Source organism: Gymnogyps californianus, chromosome 23 (assembly GCF_018139145.2).
Source record: "Gymnogyps californianus isolate 813 chromosome 23, ASM1813914v2, whole genome shotgun sequence".
Taxonomy (NCBI): domain Eukaryota; kingdom Metazoa; phylum Chordata; class Aves; order Accipitriformes; family Cathartidae; genus Gymnogyps; species Gymnogyps californianus.
In genome coordinates this window covers 554,613-573,516 of record NC_059493.1, presented here as the reverse complement: position 1 = coordinate 573,516, position 18,904 = coordinate 554,613, and the positions used below count along the sequence as shown (strand labels likewise).

Genomic DNA, 18,904 nt, shown 5'->3' with positions numbered 1-18,904 from the left:
CAAGCCGTGTACAACCCAGGGGATAAAACCGCCACTTAGCCCACACGAGAGCTAGAGCTTGTTGAGTGCGGTTGGAGGCTTGAGCGAAGTCATGGATTCTGTAGTCCTCCAGCTGTGGGCTGTCCTCTGTCTCTTGGTTCACCTTGCTGCTTGCAGTCCCATCCTGAGCTTGGAGCACTCTTCCTTGGAGGAAGACGTGCCTCTTTTCGATGAGATTCTCTCCGAGCAGGATGGTGTTGATTTCAACACACTGCTTCAGAATATGAAAAATGAGTTTTTGAAGACTTTGAACCTCTCTGACATTCCCCTGCATGAAACAGCCAAGGTGGATCCGCCAGAGTACATGCTAGAGCTGTACAACAGGTTTGCCACTGATAGGACATCTATGCCATCCGCAAATATTATTAGGAGCTTCAAAAACGAAGGTAAGATATGTGCATCTCTAGGAGAAGTAAGTAGAAATGAGCGTCTTTATAGTCAGCGTGAAATGTATTTACCGGGCATGGAGCGTGAACCGCCCTAGAGGAAAAAAGGCCTTTCAGTGAGGATGGCATTGGAAATAGGCAGCTAACACTGCATGTACCAGGGTTACCCAGATCGCACTTCTTGTGAGATAGATCCCTTGTCCTTTGCTTCTGAGACTGTAAGGTTTGGGGGAAAGATGTTTCTTTAATGTTTGGGCAGCACCAAGTATAATTTAGGTGCATCATTTTCATTATCCCCATAATGATGCGCATCATTTGCAATTACCTGATTGATTTTTCAAATGGATACCTTAAGTAATGTTTGAAATTAGGGCAAGAAATATTTTTACACACTGTTCAAAGGTGCAATATTTTCCTATTATGAGCTTAACCAAATACAGCTTTCTGTTAATATCCTCTCACTATTGATCCTCATGGGATTTATAACATTTTCTTCTTTCGGCATCTGAGCACAGTCCAGCAAATACATAGAAATACGTGAAGCAGAATTTTGGATAACCCTTAGGTTTTACTTTGGAGGACTAGAAGATTTCCTATTTAAAAAAAAAAAAAAAAAAAGCTGAAGAAGCCTAATTGTGACCTTAGGTAGTTTCCCTATATGTTTCTGCTTCAGCGTTTCTTCTCAGTTCAATGAGGACAAGATAATGTTTCAGGGCTGACATTCAATAGTTTGTCGATACCTATTTGCACCAATACAGGTTTTATGTTAAAAACGTTTTTCAACTAAACAATTCCAAATACCGATTACTCCCCTTGGCAAATACAAGTGCTCTGATTCATTTTAACTACTCAGGGGCACGTGCAACTATTCAAACTGCCGTAGGGCTTCTCTCATACTTTGTTAGTCTAATTATTGAACTATAAAGTCATTATTGCTTTTTCTCTAATATTTGCAATTTCGAAATGATGAACTATAAGGAGAGGCTACGTGCAAGTCACTTCAGTTTTGCAGTGCAGTGACATGCAAGGAGAGAATCCAAAAGCTCCGTTCCGTTCTGTCCTTCTGCCAGGCCCGGGCACTCTTTCCCAGCAACGTGTTTCTTGTTTGGAGAGGCACTACATTGAGGTTTAAATCTTCTTTACATATTCTTTTCTCCAGTGTGGAGAAATTTATTGAAGGATTGATGGCAAACCGGTTACACCCACTGGTGAACAGTAACTCATCTGAACAGCCGTGCCTGTCACTGCTCGTCAGCATAAATGAAGACATATGCAGGAATGCGTGTTGTTCTTTTCTCATTTTGCACTATTTGGAAAAAATAAACGGGATAAAAATTGCCAAGTACAGTGTGCTGAAGAGTAAAATACAGTGTGGTTTAGTGATGTAAATCTGAAGTCATTCCACTGGCAAAACCGAATTTCTTTCAGGTTTGCAGCATTGCAAAATGTACAGACTGACCTTTTGCCAGTAATACACGTAGCAGTTCGCAGTTCTGTGCCTTTCTGTAACCATGATGTCCGATGCCTATTTCATCACTGCAGAAGTTCTGCACCAGTTGGTGTAAATTTGGCTTAACTTTCTGTCTTTTCAGTATTTCTCTCACGTCTTCCAATCCAAAACAGCAAGATGCGAAGTGAGACTGCTGATGTTAAAGAGAGCTTCATAAAATGCATGCGGTTAGAGGGACTATGCAATTAATGTTTGTTATGTGTCCTGAAAGTCTGTATAACTAAGAACAATCCCTTTCATGCTAAAGAGCTCTTTTGATAGAGAAATTAATTACTTGCAACGATCAGGACAGTAGAAACAGATCATATCATGGAAATTTTTTGTTCACCTGCCTACTGAAAATTGGCAGTAATGATAGTTTCATTATTATCCATTAAATCCTTTATTAAATTTGTTAGAAGAACATTTTAGAAATATAACATGCCGCATGGCTGGAATTAGCTCTTTGTTTTAACCCATGGACCGTAGCATCTCCTTTGTAAATGGGACTGTAATCAGTTCTTAAAACTTGAATAAAGGTCTTAAGGGAAATTTTTCTTTTCCTGTGGACTCCAGATCTCCCTTCCTGACCCTGCTAGGGGTGTACTGGTAATAGTAGGAGATGTTTCACCCTATGGACTTCCCAGCTAAAGAGCAGAGTCACATCCTGACTTAGAAATAAACACTTCTCATGCCCTGCTGGTGCTTACCCAGCTTCTTACATATGGTGTGGCTGTCCCCTGCCTCCTGGTGAATTACTTGTGCTCATCTTCTATATGGTCAGGTGGCATTTCTCCACTCTGTCATTATATGTAATCACTGCAGACTTGCTTTAGCATATCAAAGTCTAGGAAATCCCAAAGATTACTTCCAGTATGGAGATTATAGCTAAGCTTGAAAAGCACTGTCTTTCAGCTCATGGTCTGCTCCTACCCTGATGCTGTGCAGAGCATATTCAGCTCCCACCTTTATCAATGGACAGGTAGGGAAATGCAAGCAGAATCGCCCCTCATTTTTTTAATTTATGAACAGATGAAAGTGCAAAATGGAAAAAAAAAGAAAAGGGCAGGTGCCTCAAAACTGAAATTACGTAGGACAAGTCACGTGCTTAAGTTAACCGATCGCTTAAGTGCACTGATGGAGCATGGCCAAGACTTGCAGCTTTATCAGTGTCATTTTTCTACAAACGTATCAAAATTGGAGAAGTCAGAGATGAAGATAGTAACAGGTTGCAAGTAGTTTGCCTTTGCAGAAATGTTACCCATAGTCCCTATGTCCTAATCTGTCTTCTGAGTTACAAGTAGACAGCACAGTAATTCAGCAACAAATACACAATCATTAGCTAAGATTCCTGCATTGTTTGAAGAAATGCATATTGCCTATGTATAAACAAACAATGCAGATAGGACAGACAGCCTGACTGACAAACAGATATTATGTACTTCTTATATGTTTTATTAACTAAAGCTGCCAAAAGTGCCTGGCTGAGTACAGCTGTTTGACTGCTCACTTGAAGCCCATTGAGTCTGTGGCAGGATTTCTGTTGACTGGCGGTTCACACTGGTTGTTCACCGCCTGCTCTTCCTAACCAGGAGCCTTTACATCTTCTGAAGCAACTTCTCCTCCCTTAGTGCTTGGCCCTTTCAGTTTGAGGGATGTTTCAGCAGAAGGGAATACTTGCTAGCACAGAAACGCTAAGCAGACACAGATACAGCCTGCTGTTCTTGTGTATGCAGCCTAAATGTCACCCGTCTCATGTTCACTCCAGTCCCATATCCTTCTTCCCTTCCTCTTACATCGATGAATGTTTTTCCTCGTTTATTAAATAGTTGCTGTGCAGCAACCTAGAAGTGATTTGTATTTCAGTATTAGGCAACACATTTTTAATATGTAATCCTTCCAGGTGACAAGGAAGTCCCTGGAAGGCATGGGCACAGAAGGAGAATCTATAAATCCAGGTTTATGGTCTTTAGCATGTCTGGGATCTTGCTGTCCTTAGACATCTAAAATAAAGTCGGCCTTTTTTCCAAGTACGGTTTTGGGAAATGATGAAAAACCACTCTCCTGGAACTGTTCGGCTGAAACCAAGCAATGCAAAACATGTCAGATGAGTTTCGGTGCATGTATTGCTGGATGTATTGACCCTTCTAAAATATTTGATCTTTGTCATTTCCAGACTTGGCTTCCCACCCTATTGGTGTTACAGGAATTCGGAAATACCCTCTTCTATTCAATGTTTCCATCCCTCACCATGAAGAAATCACTATGGCAGAGCTGAGGCTCTATACCTTGGTGGAGCGGGACCAAATGCTCTACGATGGGCTTGACCGGAAGGTCACCATTTTTGAAGTGCTGGAAAATGACCATATGGGGGTAGGAGAAGAGAGAAAGACAGTGGCACTGGCATCCAGGCAGATCTATGGCACGAGCAGCGAGTGGGAGAGCTTTGAGGTCACCGAAGCCATCAGGCGCTGGCGAAGGGCAGGGCTGACCACACACCGGCTGGAAGTTCATATAGAGAGCAGGGAAGGGGAGGAGCAGAACGGAGAGGGGAAACTGGATATCGACATCAACTCTGAGGCTAAGCATGTGCCCCTGTTGATTGTGTTCTCTGATGACCAAAGCAATGACCAAAAAGAGGAGAAGCAAGAGCTGAACGAAATGATAGACCATGAGCAGCTCCTGGACTTGAAGAACCTGGAGGTTGGCAATTTCCATGGCCAGCCTGGTGAGGAGGCACTGCTCCAGATGCGCTCCAACATCATTTACGACTCTACTGCCCGAATCCGGAGGAACGCAAAGGGCAACTACTGTAAAAAGACTCCACTCTACATAGATTTCAAGGAGATTGGCTGGGATTCCTGGATCATTGCCCCGGCGGGATACGAAGCTTACGAGTGCCACGGAGTGTGCGCCTACCCCTTAACAGAGCATGTCACACCAACGAAACATGCCATTGTCCAGACTTTGGTTCACCTGAAGAATCCCCAGAAAGCCTCCAAGGCCTGCTGCGTGCCCACCAAACTCGATCCCATCTCTATTCTCTACTTAGATGCAGGGGTGGTCACCTACAAGTTCAAATACGAAGGCATGGTGGTATCAGAGTGTGGCTGCAGATAGTAGCAGGGAACGCACGCACAGGGGAGTGCACAGGGGAAGTATTTAATGATTCAGTCTGTAAATTTGTACATTTCGGATTTCCTATTTAATAAGGTTATTTAATGAGGCATGTACAGATAATTGTATGTTTCCTGTTACGGGGAATGGGCAAGTCGTACGACCGTAGGGAATGTATATTTTGTTCCATTGCTTGCTTCTTGCTGTTCTTTGCTGTCCAAATTATGACCGAGCCTCTCTTCCTATCAGAGCATAGAGCAGATCACTGGATTGTTTGGGAGGGCTCTTTGTGCCAAAGGGGCACATTCAAATTCACAGAAATAAAGGCATATTTTTGTACTTTATAAATGTTGATTGGCATCTATAGGGATTTCCAGAGCTATTAAAGATAGGTGAACTATGGGCAATACACACCTAGATTGTTTAGTTTTGTGTAAAATCTTTATAAAGACCTTTACATGCTCAGATTTTTTTTTTTCAAATTTATCTCTCTAGATCTTAAGTCCCGATAACTCTCAAGCTCCTAAATCACTAAGGCACAACAAGGTGTTAGACTTTTTTCCTTTTTTCTTAATCCTTTCTTTAGTCTTCCCTGTCTCAGTTAAAGGTAACTGGCAGGGATGGTTTGGCATCTGGAGCAGAAGGGAGCCATTCCCTTTCCCGTCTTTCTTAGTAAAGCAGTGGGCCCAGGAGCAATGCCAGGCTTGTGCAGTGCTCTGACATGCAATGGCAAGAAATTCCCCCTGTGCATGTTTGTTACAAAAGCACCCTGCGTAAAGCCGCGCTGGCTTTGTTGCGTTAGCCATGTGTTGTCTCTCAAGGGCCAGAGCTTTACGTGGCAGAAATAAGTGCAGTAAATTTTCTGAATCCTTGAAATTGTACCAGTTGATACCAGCTAAGAAACTAGTCCCCCTACCCAGTCCAGTAAATTACATACGATACGGCTACGTAATCTAATTCAAATGGCCAAGCAGTATTGCATTTAGTCTGCATAGAGCTAGACAGAAAAGGAAACCCCTTCGTGCCAGCTAGATAGAGAGGATCTTTCCTTTATGTATGTGCTGAAGTTGTCAATTCATAAAGATATTGCCCCCCCCCGAAACTATATATGATGGAGTCACATGCCATGTTTCCACCACTCTTCTGCAACAAATTGTGGTGATAAGAAGGTGTCGGAGCTGAGTAACAATAGACCCGTCACTTTATTTATACTAAGCTGCAAATTTGTCAGATTCTTGGGAAAGTGTAAGTGACGTTGACTCTTTTAGCCTGTACCAGAGCCTACTGTACTGTCCCTGCATCTGTTTTACACTTTTAAGGGAAAGTTATCTCCCCTGAAGTGATAAGGGTCTTTGAAAGAACCACTCTAACACTTCATGGGAACGAACACAAAAGACTATCATGCACCAACTAAAACCAGTTTCACCTGTTTTCACACATACTCTTCTGTGCTTCCCATAATTTATTGACCTATTTATTGACTGCCTGCCTTTGTAATATAATGTAGAATACAGAATGTTTTATTTTTGTGCTTGTGTGTAATCCCACTTGGATAAAACCTTGTACCGATCCTATTTTACATGGAATTTCTCTGTTGAGTTGTGCTGCACAGAGATTGGGGTTGCTGATTTTTTTTTTCTCCCCTAGATATTTGTAAATACTGTATACCACTGTTACCTCCCTTGCTTACAGAACTGTTCACTCACTGCAGTGATTTAAATAGCATTCTGGAGCACATATGGTCTTGTCCAATGTATAACTACTCTTGCACGCGTATCATTGCTTTAAGCGGTCAGCTGTAGAGTTATGCAGTCTCCACTCGTGCTGCGTGTTTCCAGATAGTGGGCTGCACCATGGGGCTCTATTGCTTTATGCCTGCTACAGATCTCACCCTGCGAGCGACTGACACCGCTCACAGACCTTTCCCCTGAGCTACACTGCAATCTTAGTCTGTGGTTAATGGCACGTTAAAAGAATTCGTAAGAGGTGTGATATTTTGCTCTGCTGACATGAACTGCAGCAGCCAGCGGTTGAAGTGTGACCACACAGATCCTTTCAAAACTATCCACAATTCTTATGAAGCCATTTGCCAAGACAAACCGTTCACCTTGTTAGGAGTGATAATCCAGCATTAGGGAGATAATCCGACATTTGCTTTTATCATCTCTTTTCTGCGACTGTTCCCGTGGCAGTGATCTGACCAGCGTGCTTTTTGCACCACTGTCCTTTACTGAACAGTACCAACATTTCTGAACAGCACGTAGGAGGACCTGTGCCTTAAAAATAATAAGTAACCCAATGTAATCACCCATAATCACTATAAATTTTCAAGTGACCACATATCAAAGCAGAGTGGCTGCTTTCGCACTCTCTTGTTGCTAGAGATTTGTTGTAATAGAGCAGATAGTATACAGTGTATTACGGTACAATGCAAATGTGGGTAGGCCTGTAATTTTATCAGTTAGTAAACCTGCATGTGTGAATTTTTACAAGAATAGTAAAAATATCAACGATAGCTTTTTAGAATTAGGGGCCAGCCAGTCTTTTTTTTATTAGTAACTTTTTTTCATAAAGAAACAAGGACTGTACTGCTGATTGAAGAGGATTTCAGCCAGAGTTTGTGGTGAAAAACCGTAAAGCATGAGATGTATCCTACTGTGCTATTTTGGGAGAAAACTGAGCATCTCTTGAATCCTTCAGCTGCACCTATGCTGTTCATAACCTGAGATTAGAACTACTGAGAACAGTATTTCATTTATTAATGTGTGTCTGTTAGGATTGCATGCCTGCTTTATAAGCAAAACCTTACCTTACTTTTGCCTTACATTTGAATATAATTATGCAAAGACATTTGCTGGATGTTCATGCAGTCAGATGGCAGAGATCAGGCAAAATAGCACCAAAAAAAATGGGGGCAGTTATTTTATAAAGAGCTGCCCCTAAATCGCAAATTAAGGTTGCTTCTGCAAACTCAGAAGTGCTTGGCTTTAAATGTACCTGTCCATATAGACACAACACTCACAAATAATATGCTGAGTGCATGACAAGAGCCAGTGCTACCGAGCTGTGAGTGCTGGCAATGTCAGTGAGAAGTCCCTGAAAAAATATTCCACTGCGTGCTTTCATTTTCTTTGTTTCTTTACTCCTTCCTTCTTTCCTTCCTTCCATCTATCCATCCACATTAGTATTGTGACTTCTTCTGTTTCTAAAAGAATTTATTTTTCACATTAAATAGTAGTGTGCATTGATTTTCCTTTCATTTCTGATCTGTTTTATATCACCGTGCTAGCAGATGCTTGACTTAAATCTTGAAAGTGCAAACCAATTTTAGAAAGGTTTGGAAAAATATGGCTTCAGTATGAAAGTATCTATCATTCTAGCCATCCATCCATCCACCTCCGAATTATTGCATGCAACTAAAGGAGGCAGCAACCCTGTCTCACCGAAATTGTCAATGATGTCAGTTGGATTTTTGCTTTCATCTGTTTCTAATTGAATATGTATAAGAAAGTGTAAGCCCCTTTTTTGCTGGACACTGTATAAAATGCCAGGCAGTGCTTGCAGTCTAAATAGACAGGACAGGCAAAGGGGTGGGAGCAGAAACAAATGATAGAAAGAGAGGAAGAGCCTGGATAACATATCGGCGAGGGGAGGGAGTTGAGGGAAGAGCTTTGGTCTTGGATTGCTGCTCTTAAATCAACACACACGATGCCTCCAGAAGAGCATGAACTTCAAGATATCTTACTCATTTCTTGGCCTTGGAAGAAATCATGACAGCTGTGTCTCCTGTGCAAACACTCAGCACCAATGCCAGATTTCACGAAGCACTTGGAAGTTTGAGGTTCCCTTCAATGATCCATATCTCTTAGCTCTCTGCACGTGGACTAAAATTCCTCAAACAGATCTCTCCCCAAAGCTTTCTTGCATTATCCCTTTCTTGGCTGTGATCCCTGGAGTCCAGGCTCGCTCTGCGGTGCCCTGCGTAGCTGATTGAAGGTACAGATTCTTGGCTTTTTGAGTGTTAAAGCTTGACAGCTTAGCGTGGCTTTTTCTGCCACCGCTGCCCCAGCCCTGCCAGCCCCCTTGCTCTGGGCAGATTGGCTGTTTGGGGCGCTCTGGGGAGCCTGGGCAGAAGGGGCAGAGCCCCACACTGTTCTGGCAGGAAAGCAGGGCACCCCCTCTCCCTAGCAGTGCCTGGTGCTGGCTCGTGCTGCTCCCATTTGGAGGTGCCCAAATGTCAGTCTTTGGGGGAAAAAAAGTATTCCTGAATATTGTGGACACATACCTCTTTCCAAAGCCAGTGGGCCCTGCCAGGTGAGCAGCAACTCTGGAGCTAAAGGCATGAGGATCAACCTCCCCAAAACTGAGGTCACTTAGGAAAAATCATCTCCCAAAGGAACCATCATCCAAAGCAGCAGCCAAAACCTATGCCCATCTTCTCCTCCCAAGCTCCAGCTGCTGCACTGCCCTTCTTAGACTGCTCAGAGAGCAAAGCAAACCAGAACCTCCAGCAGTCTAGAAATATCAAAGGATTCTGTGGTTTTTAACAGCCACGGGCAATTTGGTGCCTGGCTTACCTACAGCACAATGGGAGAGGTTCCGTTAAGTATTTTCTGTGAAACACACTGAGCCAAACCCCAGCAAAATCCATCATTTTTTTAAGGGGGAAAAAAAAAAGAGAGGAAGATTTCCTGGCACTTGAACATCTGCTTCAAGCATTTGAAAAACTACAGCCCAGTGCTAATTTAAACTTCCTTATAACCCAGTTCAACATTTGGAGTGCAAGCGCTGTTAATAGGATGGGAACCGGGGTGGTGGTGGTTTGCTTACTATATTGGGAAACAAAGCCAGAACAAAACTAGCTTGAGATAGAGTTTTTGTTTATACTGCTGACCCATCTGTCTTCATTAATGCACTATTTACAGGAAAAGTTAAAAAATTAGCTTCTGCTCCTTCTTCAATTGCAACAGCAACAAATAAAGGCTGAATGGTTCATTTGCCCTCGACTAAAAATGGAAATTCTTATCAGCACCCCTTGGAAGAAGAGGTTTATTATATGGAGTGTATTACTGTTGAATATTAGTGCTGGGACTAGGCATTTTGGCCAGAGCTGTGTATTTCTAGCACAGGCAACGTTGGGAGTGAAGAGCGGTCAGGGAGGTGCCTATGTCGCAGAAAGCAGAAACTGGCCGCAAAAGATGACCCGTGTCTTACTCAAACTCCTGCTTTGAAGTCTAAGGGAGAAAGAATGTGTTTTTTCTCCTGTATTGACCCACACAGGGTAATGGTGTGATTTCCTTGGGTGTGAAAAGGGACACATTTGAGGCTAAGCCTTGGCACGGCATAGAAATCACCCAAGCTGTCCCTGGCACTGACACCGGACAAGGAGAGGCAGTGCGGGGCGATACCCCTTTCTCTTACCTGCAAGTAAAGGGACAACACATATGCGCTTGAATTCCTAGAGTTTAGGTGCCTAAATGAGAACAGATGAAAGCCACCCCAAATATGGCTACCCTGAACGTCCTCCAGACAAAGTGAGGCAGGTTTGTGAATAACCTGTTATTAAGCCGGTTTAGCTGGCCAGGTCTGGTCACACATTTAGTTGGCACAGCTGTAACCCAAAGAGGACCTGAGTTTACGGCCTAGCACCCCTGGACATTTCCTAATGAAAACAGACTGTCAAACCTACTCCTGTGCAAATGAACTTCTTTAAAAGCATCTTCTCAGGAAGAAGAAAAAGCTAAGTTTTGCACTGCGAGCCCACTGAAATAGAGACATCCATTAAAAAATCAAAGCCAAACTCTCTTTCTATAAACCATAAAGCCAGTAATTTCAAAAGGGCAGGCAGGCTTATCAAAGTTATCTCATTTGCACATCGCACTACAGGGGCAGGCTTTCCAATGACCTCAGAACCCTGGCCACATTTTGGGAGCAAATCTGGCTGCTAGGCATCTTGTCTCACTCTTCTTCGGCCCTTCGGCCCTGCCTTGCTTTCCTTCATCCCTCTACCACTCTCCATCCGCTTACGCTCAGGCAAGATACGCTTTTTGTCAGGCCATGTCTCTGCAAGCCATTCCCTGGGGAGCGGGACTCGAGGCACGTAGCGTGTCTGCCCCTCTCACAGAGGAGCAGCTTGCTGGGGAAATGCAAGGCTGTTGAAAGCAGTCGAAGGAGCAGCTGTTAGAATTACTGCTTCTTTTCCCCGATAAAAGTGGAGGGAAACGTCCACCTTTTGATATCCTTGTCAAGAAGATGAATAGTGGAAGGGGGTCCAGCTCTCCCTGCTGAGGTCTTGGTAACCTCTCCTGCAGCAACTGAGCACATTTGCTTTCAGGTGCCTGCTAGTAAATGCCAATTTACTCTCCTGCCTCTCAAGGAGTCACTTCAGATGTCGGTAAGAGCAGAATTTGAGCTAGCAATTAGCTGTGAAAATTTCTGCTTCCAACCCCATCTCACCACACAGAATTGCTGGCAAAACTCCTTAGGATATGGCTGCATTATTCCAGCAAACTGAGTTAATTTTTAGAGCAGATAATGCCAGAAAATATAGAAGAGTTTTGCTAACATATATACTGCAATATATCCAGTTCAGTGCAAATGAGCTTATGTTGGAAAAAGGAAGTTTGCTTACTTGTTTTACACTATTGGATACGTGCCCAATGTGATTCTGTTCACAACGCAAATTGATCAGCCTCCTGCTCAGCATTTCAAGAGCTTAGCAGGACCTTTGATTGCATTCTTTAAGTAAACAAAGGAAATATGAGGGATAAAAGCAATCAACATGGCTGCAATAAAGGAAATTATATGAGAGGAATGGATTTCCGTGACACAGAGCAATGCTTCCTGAAAAGAAGCATGGGGTTTTTTTGCTAGCTCCAAATATTACATTTTCTATGATGGCCCAAGATATGGCCAACAATGACAATACGCTGTATTTTATTTTAAATGGGCAGCTGCGGTACCATTAATTCAATATTAGCATAACTATATTTTGCAGAAGCTGCTGCCTGTCATATCTGCAGTGACTTTAGGATGAGGGGATGCTCATTGCAGCACTAGAGCTCCCCAAACAATGTCCTTCAGCTCTGTGCGACTGAGGCTATCCAGGATGTGAGCTTCAGATGGTGTTGAAAAGATGTGTCGAGTTAAGTGAGAAGGTTTAAATACAGGGTGGTCTCTGAAATCAAGTACAGTAGCTAACTAGCAACAGCGGCTAAACAACAGTCCAAGCTTCCATAGCTCTCGGGTTTATGTTGGCTTTGCTGTAGCAACTCCTTATCTTTCCAGAGATTAGAGCATTTTAGATCAGTTGTTGTGAGATTTGGTGGAATCCATTTCCTGAGCTGTCACCGCTGGCTAATCAGGCAAAGTTGAAATGCAAAGCTTTGGGAGAGTGGGAAAGCAAAACCCATTATCCTACAATACTGAACGTGCTCTGTTTGCTTTTATCATTCCCAGATTTTAGATGCCCAGCTCAAGATACTGACACAGAGAAGCCTACAGCCTGAAACATAAGCCACCAGAACTGTAAGCAGAGTAAATATCTTATTGAAGGAAAAATGAGCCCTTTTACCATTTCTACAAGTACTGGTAGCTGGCATAACTGTTCACCAGTTATTGCTTACTGCGCTTGCTCTTCACCAGATCTGCACTATGAAATCCCAACCTGAATTCCCCCATGGGTTAAAATGAGAGTGGGGATCCACGGGGAACTGAGACCCACACGGTTAGGAGACTGATGGGCTGATCCAACTGTTGATACAATTTAAGTAATTTGATTTTGGCTTACAGTAGTTGGTTGCTGCTGAGATAGACACAAAATAGCATGACATCATGCAAATACAGCCTGCCATCCAAAATTTCACTTACAGCTTTGTACCAATTTTGAAGTCATTCTTGCAGGGAAAGCAAGTTGCTTTCAACCACAGTTGCTTTCCTTGCTGGACTCCTTCCTTTTCCCTTGGGATTTCTCTAGCTCACATCATTTCTTGTTCTTTTGCACCCCTCTGCCAACTGACAACTTACACCAGCTGCAAATTTGGCCCAATACTATTGATTGCACGTCTTGTGCTTCCTCTGTCCACCCTAATTAGTGCATTAGAGATAAGTAACGTGCCCTGAGCAGCGAGCTAATGGCAGAGGGAGCAGGCCATGCTTTGCGGGGCATGCGTCCTTCCTGACGGGGGCTGCCACACGCGTTCCTCCGTGACGCTGTTCAGGGCACTTCATGCAACACTAATGAGCTCCAGGACAGGCAAACAATTTAGACAAGGGCCTCCGTGAGCTCCCCAGAGTTGCATTAACCCCTGCACTTACTGCAAGAGAAAGGAGTAACTTTTAAGATAGAGCTGTTGGCTAAGCCGGACCCTGCTGCACACTGTGGTGGGCATGCACACGGGAACGCAGCAGCCTTCGAGGGACTGGGTAGCCGCTGGGAAACAATAGTACCTCTGTGAACAAATGAACTGCACCTCTATATCCGCTCTCAGCTGTTCATCTATCAATAACCATCTCACTTTTGCATCATTCTCTCATTCTTGCCTTATTCTTCTCAGGGGAGGAACGAGTGTCTTCACCGCTGACACCAATGTTGTCAACACTTCTGGCCTAAAACCTCTAGCCTAAAGTTAATAAAAGGAAGGGTTATCTGGCAAGCCCGGCGATCTAGTTATTATCACAAATATTTATAGTGTAGATTGGGATTCAGAACTCCCAAGTCTTTGTCTGGCTCTACTTCATATGTGCTCTGCAAACATTTTCAAAGGCTTCATTACTTTTGTGTTGAGTTTTGGAGAGCAAAAATCTGTGACCTTGATGGCTTGACTTTCATCGGGACAGAAGACCTCATTAGTTTGGCTTGAATGGTGAGTGCTGAGCACTCTGCTGCAAACTCCTTTGCCTTGACTGGCCAAGGCACTGCAAGGCTTGCACTGGTGCAGACTCACCTTCCTGGGCAATGCGCTCCTTTCTTGCTGGTATTGAAGCTAAAAGAACATGGGGAGCTAAGACGTGGGGCAGGTCAAGCAAAAAGCAGTCTAACCATCTGAGCCCTACACCAGTGTCCTAAAAAGCCACTAGAGATGCAAACCACATTAAAGCTCCATCTCCACATTGTGATGGGATGCTAGGGTGCTTCGCCTCAGCTGGCGTTCCTGCATGTGATTTCTTAACAGCCTTACAAAATGGAAGAAAGACTTTGCTACAATTTTATTCTTAAAAGCCATCCTGCTTGCCATTATCAGTGAGGCTTTATATTTGAGTGAGCAGAAGCAGGTCAGAGTGGATGACAGCAATTTAATCTGCTGTTGCTTTTCCATAACTTCTTGTGCTATCCTTGACCCTAAGCCAATGCCCTTCCACTGCCAGCTAGGGGAAAGATCCAGTCTTATGGAGCTAATGAATTTCTAAACATGTACCCCAGGTCTTCTGGAAACTGTAAATGGGATTTATCCCCATTTCAGACTTCTTTACACAGCCTTCTTTACACTGGATAGGAGGAAGGTAGTGAGGGAGCAGGATGTTCCCACTCCCTCAGTGGAAACATCCCTTCCCAGGGTGTGACAACACTCCAGTTACCAGTGGACATTTGACCTTTCACTCCTCGGCGCTGCCTGTAGCTGTTGTGTTGGGAACAACTGTTCTTGGGGTGCTTGGCTGACTTCCTGACTCCTTTTGGATTGGCATTTCCATAGAGTTCAGCACTTACTTAAAATGAGCACCGGATTTTTAGCGGCGTCAGAAATGTGGATGCATGCAAAGGTAACGCTTGGCAGCATTAGAAAATCCATCCTCTGAGCCCCAGGAAGGGACACACAGGGTAACAGTGTCACTGAAAAGACTCAAACCGTGCACTGGCCCTAGGGATCGAGTGTGGACCTCATCCAGAGCATGCAGAGCGCAAGGGGAGCCTCTCCGGCCGGATGGCAGCCTGTGCTGGCCCTTATCGGGGAGCCAAGGAAGGAAACAAGGCAACGCTGCCGGGGAAAGGAAAAATTTACCTCTCACATGCTCAGAAAGCAGATGCCAAGCTGATGCTTATCCTCATTTCTTTAATAAGAGGTCAAAGCCTGGCCCTTGCCTTGCTGGCTGGTTTTAAAATGCGCTTGTTTGGAAATAGCTCCCTGGATGCAGCAAACAGCATTTCGGCCAGCTGATGAGATTAAAGGAACATTCCCCTGTTCCCAGTTCCTGTTATCGGTACATTGTGTTAAGAGGGCCAAAATATCACATCGTGTTTTTACACTTGATAAAGCAAATTTTCACAAGGCACACCAGTGGCCGCTGACGGCGCTGGGAGTGTCGTTCCCCTCTGCCGAGCAGGTCTCACCAGGGTTGGCTGGGCATGGGAGTGCAGAGAGACCTTTGGACAGGGTTATGCATGAAAAGTGAATGGCTTTTTGTGAAGCTTCCTTACATGACGGACTCAAGGGGTAAACAGGATGTTTCCTTCTCACTGAGCTCTCTGCTTGTTGGATTTTTCAGCTTGGTGAATTCTCTGCTGTTTGCTAAAGGTTGAGCACACCCTGGAGTCTTGCAGTGGCAGCACCACTAAGGTCTCTCTGCTCTGCCCCACAGCCTTACAGTTAGGAAAATTGCGCCCAAATTCATATCACTCACCTGGTTGCTGTATTCGGCTGAAGTTATAAGCCTCACTTCTTAAGAAACCAAGTTCCCACTTAGCTGCTGAGCACTTCTGTTTATGGGAATTACCTACTGAGAAAACTCTTGTAAAGGAAAACAGCTAGAAGGGTAAAGCATTCTCGGTGGAGACCATGCATGCAGTGAGCTGTTGGCAATGTGAATTATCCAAGGAAGAAGCTGTCCCAGCTGGAGCCTCTGTGCAGTATTCACCATGCAAGCGCTCAGGGCATTTATCTGCTTGTAACTCAGAATTCCTAAACTTGCAGGTTTTTTGTGCTAGAATAGATGAGCATTTTCTCCAAAGGAGTGCTTATTCAGACAACTCCCGTCCCTGCTACCCTGGCTGCTTCCTCCTGCCCCCATCTTGGCCCTCACTTTATCAGGATGCTCCTTTTTTGCCAGGTTATTTTTCCTCCAGGCCAGTTTGACGGTCCGGCTTCGTAGCATCGCTGTGCTGCAGCAAGGTGGCAGGAAAACACAGAGAAAGCGGGACAGTGGGACTGCTTCCAGGGAGGGTTTGGCTGAAAGCCTGGGGACTTTTTTTTCCTCCCCACCTTGGTGAACAGCTATTCATACACGAAGTCTCAATTTGGCAGTCTTTTCTTCTTAAAAGCAGCCTGTTTTGGGAGTATCTTTCAGCTCCCATGTAAAGGATGGACGGACTGCGTTACTCTGTCATTCCTGGGGAGAACAACATGTTCTCACTGCTTTTCTTTCGTTTGTATAAGCCATCCTAAATAATGGCTGGACACTTTTCCCGCACGTCCACCTCGCCTCCCACAACAACTTGCTATTTTATGCAGCAGCCAAGCTAAAAAAGGAAAGTTACTATCATGCCAAAAATGCAACTTTGATAAAATATGAGGAGATAAGTCAGCGTAAGTGTGACTGGCTCGGGATCCAAAGAGAATAATGTGGGAACGATAATTTTACTTTCTTGCCTCTCACGCCTACCAAACGCCTGGATACAATGAAGTGAATTCCTAAATGAATGCAGTAAATACCTAAGAACAGCAAAACAGATTTTTTGCTCTAACGCAAAGAATGCTAGACAGTGAGAGCAGGACTGAAATTATATCCTAAAAGATGTCATATTTTCACCCCATAATGCATGGTTTAGTCGTTTTAACTGCACTCAGGTCTGTGGTTTTCATTGCTCTAATTTGGAAAGCCATAGCACATTTAAAGGGAGAGGAAAATCCTCAGTATGTTTTGTGGGTTATCCTACACTCCCATCACCTTGAAGGGGATGCTCTTGTGTCCTCTGGCTGTGCAGTGTGAGGGTTAAGGGGGGTGAAAAACTGCCTTTTTGGCAGTTTCCAAGCCTACAGTGCCCAGGACAAGGTTGAAAAGGAACTTTCTACAGGCTTTATTCTTTATTCGCTATGATAGACAGTCTGTTCTACTTTTAGATGATAGTAGTAGTTTCACACTTTCTAGGATATCCAGAATCAATCCTTAAAGCCTGCTGAGCTGAAAAGCAACCACCAAGCGACCCTCTGTGAGTTTATAATGGCCCTTGCAGCACAGAGCAACAGCAACCCCTGCTTCAGGAACAGGAGAGACTTTCTCTGCTACTCCTTCCCCAAAAAGCTTCATGGCTTGGCTGCAAAAAGGAAGGAAATGTAGGTCGTGCATCAGTCAGTTTTTGGGGATCTCATGTTCTGCTGTCTCCAACAGAAGATCTGAAAGTGCGTTAAATTCAGAGTAGGATTTGGGCATTGCCAGTATTCAGGTGTGGCTCTGGGCTTTGCATAGCTGAGCCAAGAAGATATACCCTCAGGGCTGAAAAGGATGCAAAGTTTCCACAGGTCTGGCAAGGGCAGATCCATGCTTTTCTGTCTCTGGAAAAAGCTCACTTTTAAAAAAAGAAAAGCCCTCTTTGTCTTCCAGCACCAACTCATAACTCATAAGATGCCCGTGTCACTCTCTGAGGCTGTTCGCTCCCCCCATGCACTTAGGAATTTCCAGCCCACCTGACCTCTATTGGAAAGTCTATCTTTTAAATATGACCACTATAAACACTCCAAATTTTAATGGGTGGAATATCTTCAAAGAAGTTACTCTGATCTTCAGAAACAGTCATGGTTTGATAGAGGTTGTTTTGCCTATCTGCAGCGGAAGTGGAGGAATGCGCAGTTTATACTAAAATAACATGCACTTGTCCTAATCGCGGAGACTTCTGAGCCTCAGCCAAGCCTTTTCACGTCATTACAGTCTACTGCGTGCTGTGAAGGAATTATTTGCCTCTTCACACTTTTGATCTCTGCAGAAAGGAGCGTGTGGCATTTCCAGCCCAGATGTTCACGACGTTCCTCCTAGACCCGATGGAGAAGTTTCTCCCTAAATGACTCCTGAGCCTCATGCCCAGATTAGTAATGAGTTCCTTGTAAAGGTAAAAAATTAAATAAACACTGAAGCAGCTCTGTCAAGGTAATCTGAAATCACAGAAAAGAATCGTGAACGGGAACAGTTGCTCTGAAGTGATGGCAGGCAAAATGCATCTCGCAGGCACTTTGAAAACCTCTTGATTTGAGTGTCGGGAAGATGTGGGTCCCATAGGTGCATGGTGGGAACTTTGACTTGCAGCACCAATGGTGTTAGTCGTGCTTGAAAGAGACTTTGGGAGACAAGAAACGTGTCATCTCAGGATGCTGTAGCATGTAGGAAATGCAAGTGATGGGGAAGGTGAGGTTTCGGTAGCTCAGCTTTGACGGTGGCTAAGCCCGGTGGAGGCCACACTGTCCTCCTTGGGGCTCTTCTCTGTGATGCCCATCCCTCTGCAAGGCCGTGGGCTGCGGAGCTCTGCACCAGCAGGTCCAGCACCGCTGATCCAATGTAAAGGGGTACTGTGATCCTCACTGAGATTTTAAATTACCAAGTTTCAGATTTGAAACATTTTAATCAGATTTGAAACTTTTTAATCAGATTTGATCATTGCAAGAGAAGAGGACCTTGGCTGTGGGTCCTCTGGAAGGCACTGTGATTTTGCAGTAGCCCCATGCATTAACCCCATGCAGGCCTCCAGAAACATTTAATTCCCTGGTGTGAAGGTTTGTGGGCAGGACAGTGAGGAGCTGTGTAGTCTCTGGGGATCCTATGGAAAGGACAACCACCTGGAGGCAGAGTCTATAGGTCGAATGAGCTATTTATGGGTCGGTTCTTAAATGCAGCTCAACTTTCATAAACCTCTCCTTTACTGGTACTTTATATCCACAGCTGAGCAAAGGTG

At 44.2% G+C, this 18,904-nt stretch overlaps 2 protein-coding genes across 2 annotated transcripts in view; one reads left to right on the top strand and one right to left on the bottom strand.

The window, feature by feature from the left end:
- CDS2 (CDP-diacylglycerol synthase 2) overlaps window positions 1-18,904 on the bottom strand; it is a 161,575-nt gene that overhangs the window by 93,671 nt on the left and 49,000 nt on the right. The gene's annotated exons all lie outside the window — the stretch shown is intronic.
- On the top strand, window positions 92-5,034 carry BMP10 (bone morphogenetic protein 10). The gene is made up of 2 exons (XM_050910292.1): window positions 92-425; window positions 4,091-5,034. Exons 1-2 carry the CDS (start codon window positions 92-94, stop codon window positions 5,032-5,034), a joined length of 1,278 nt encoding a protein of 425 aa, XP_050766249.1.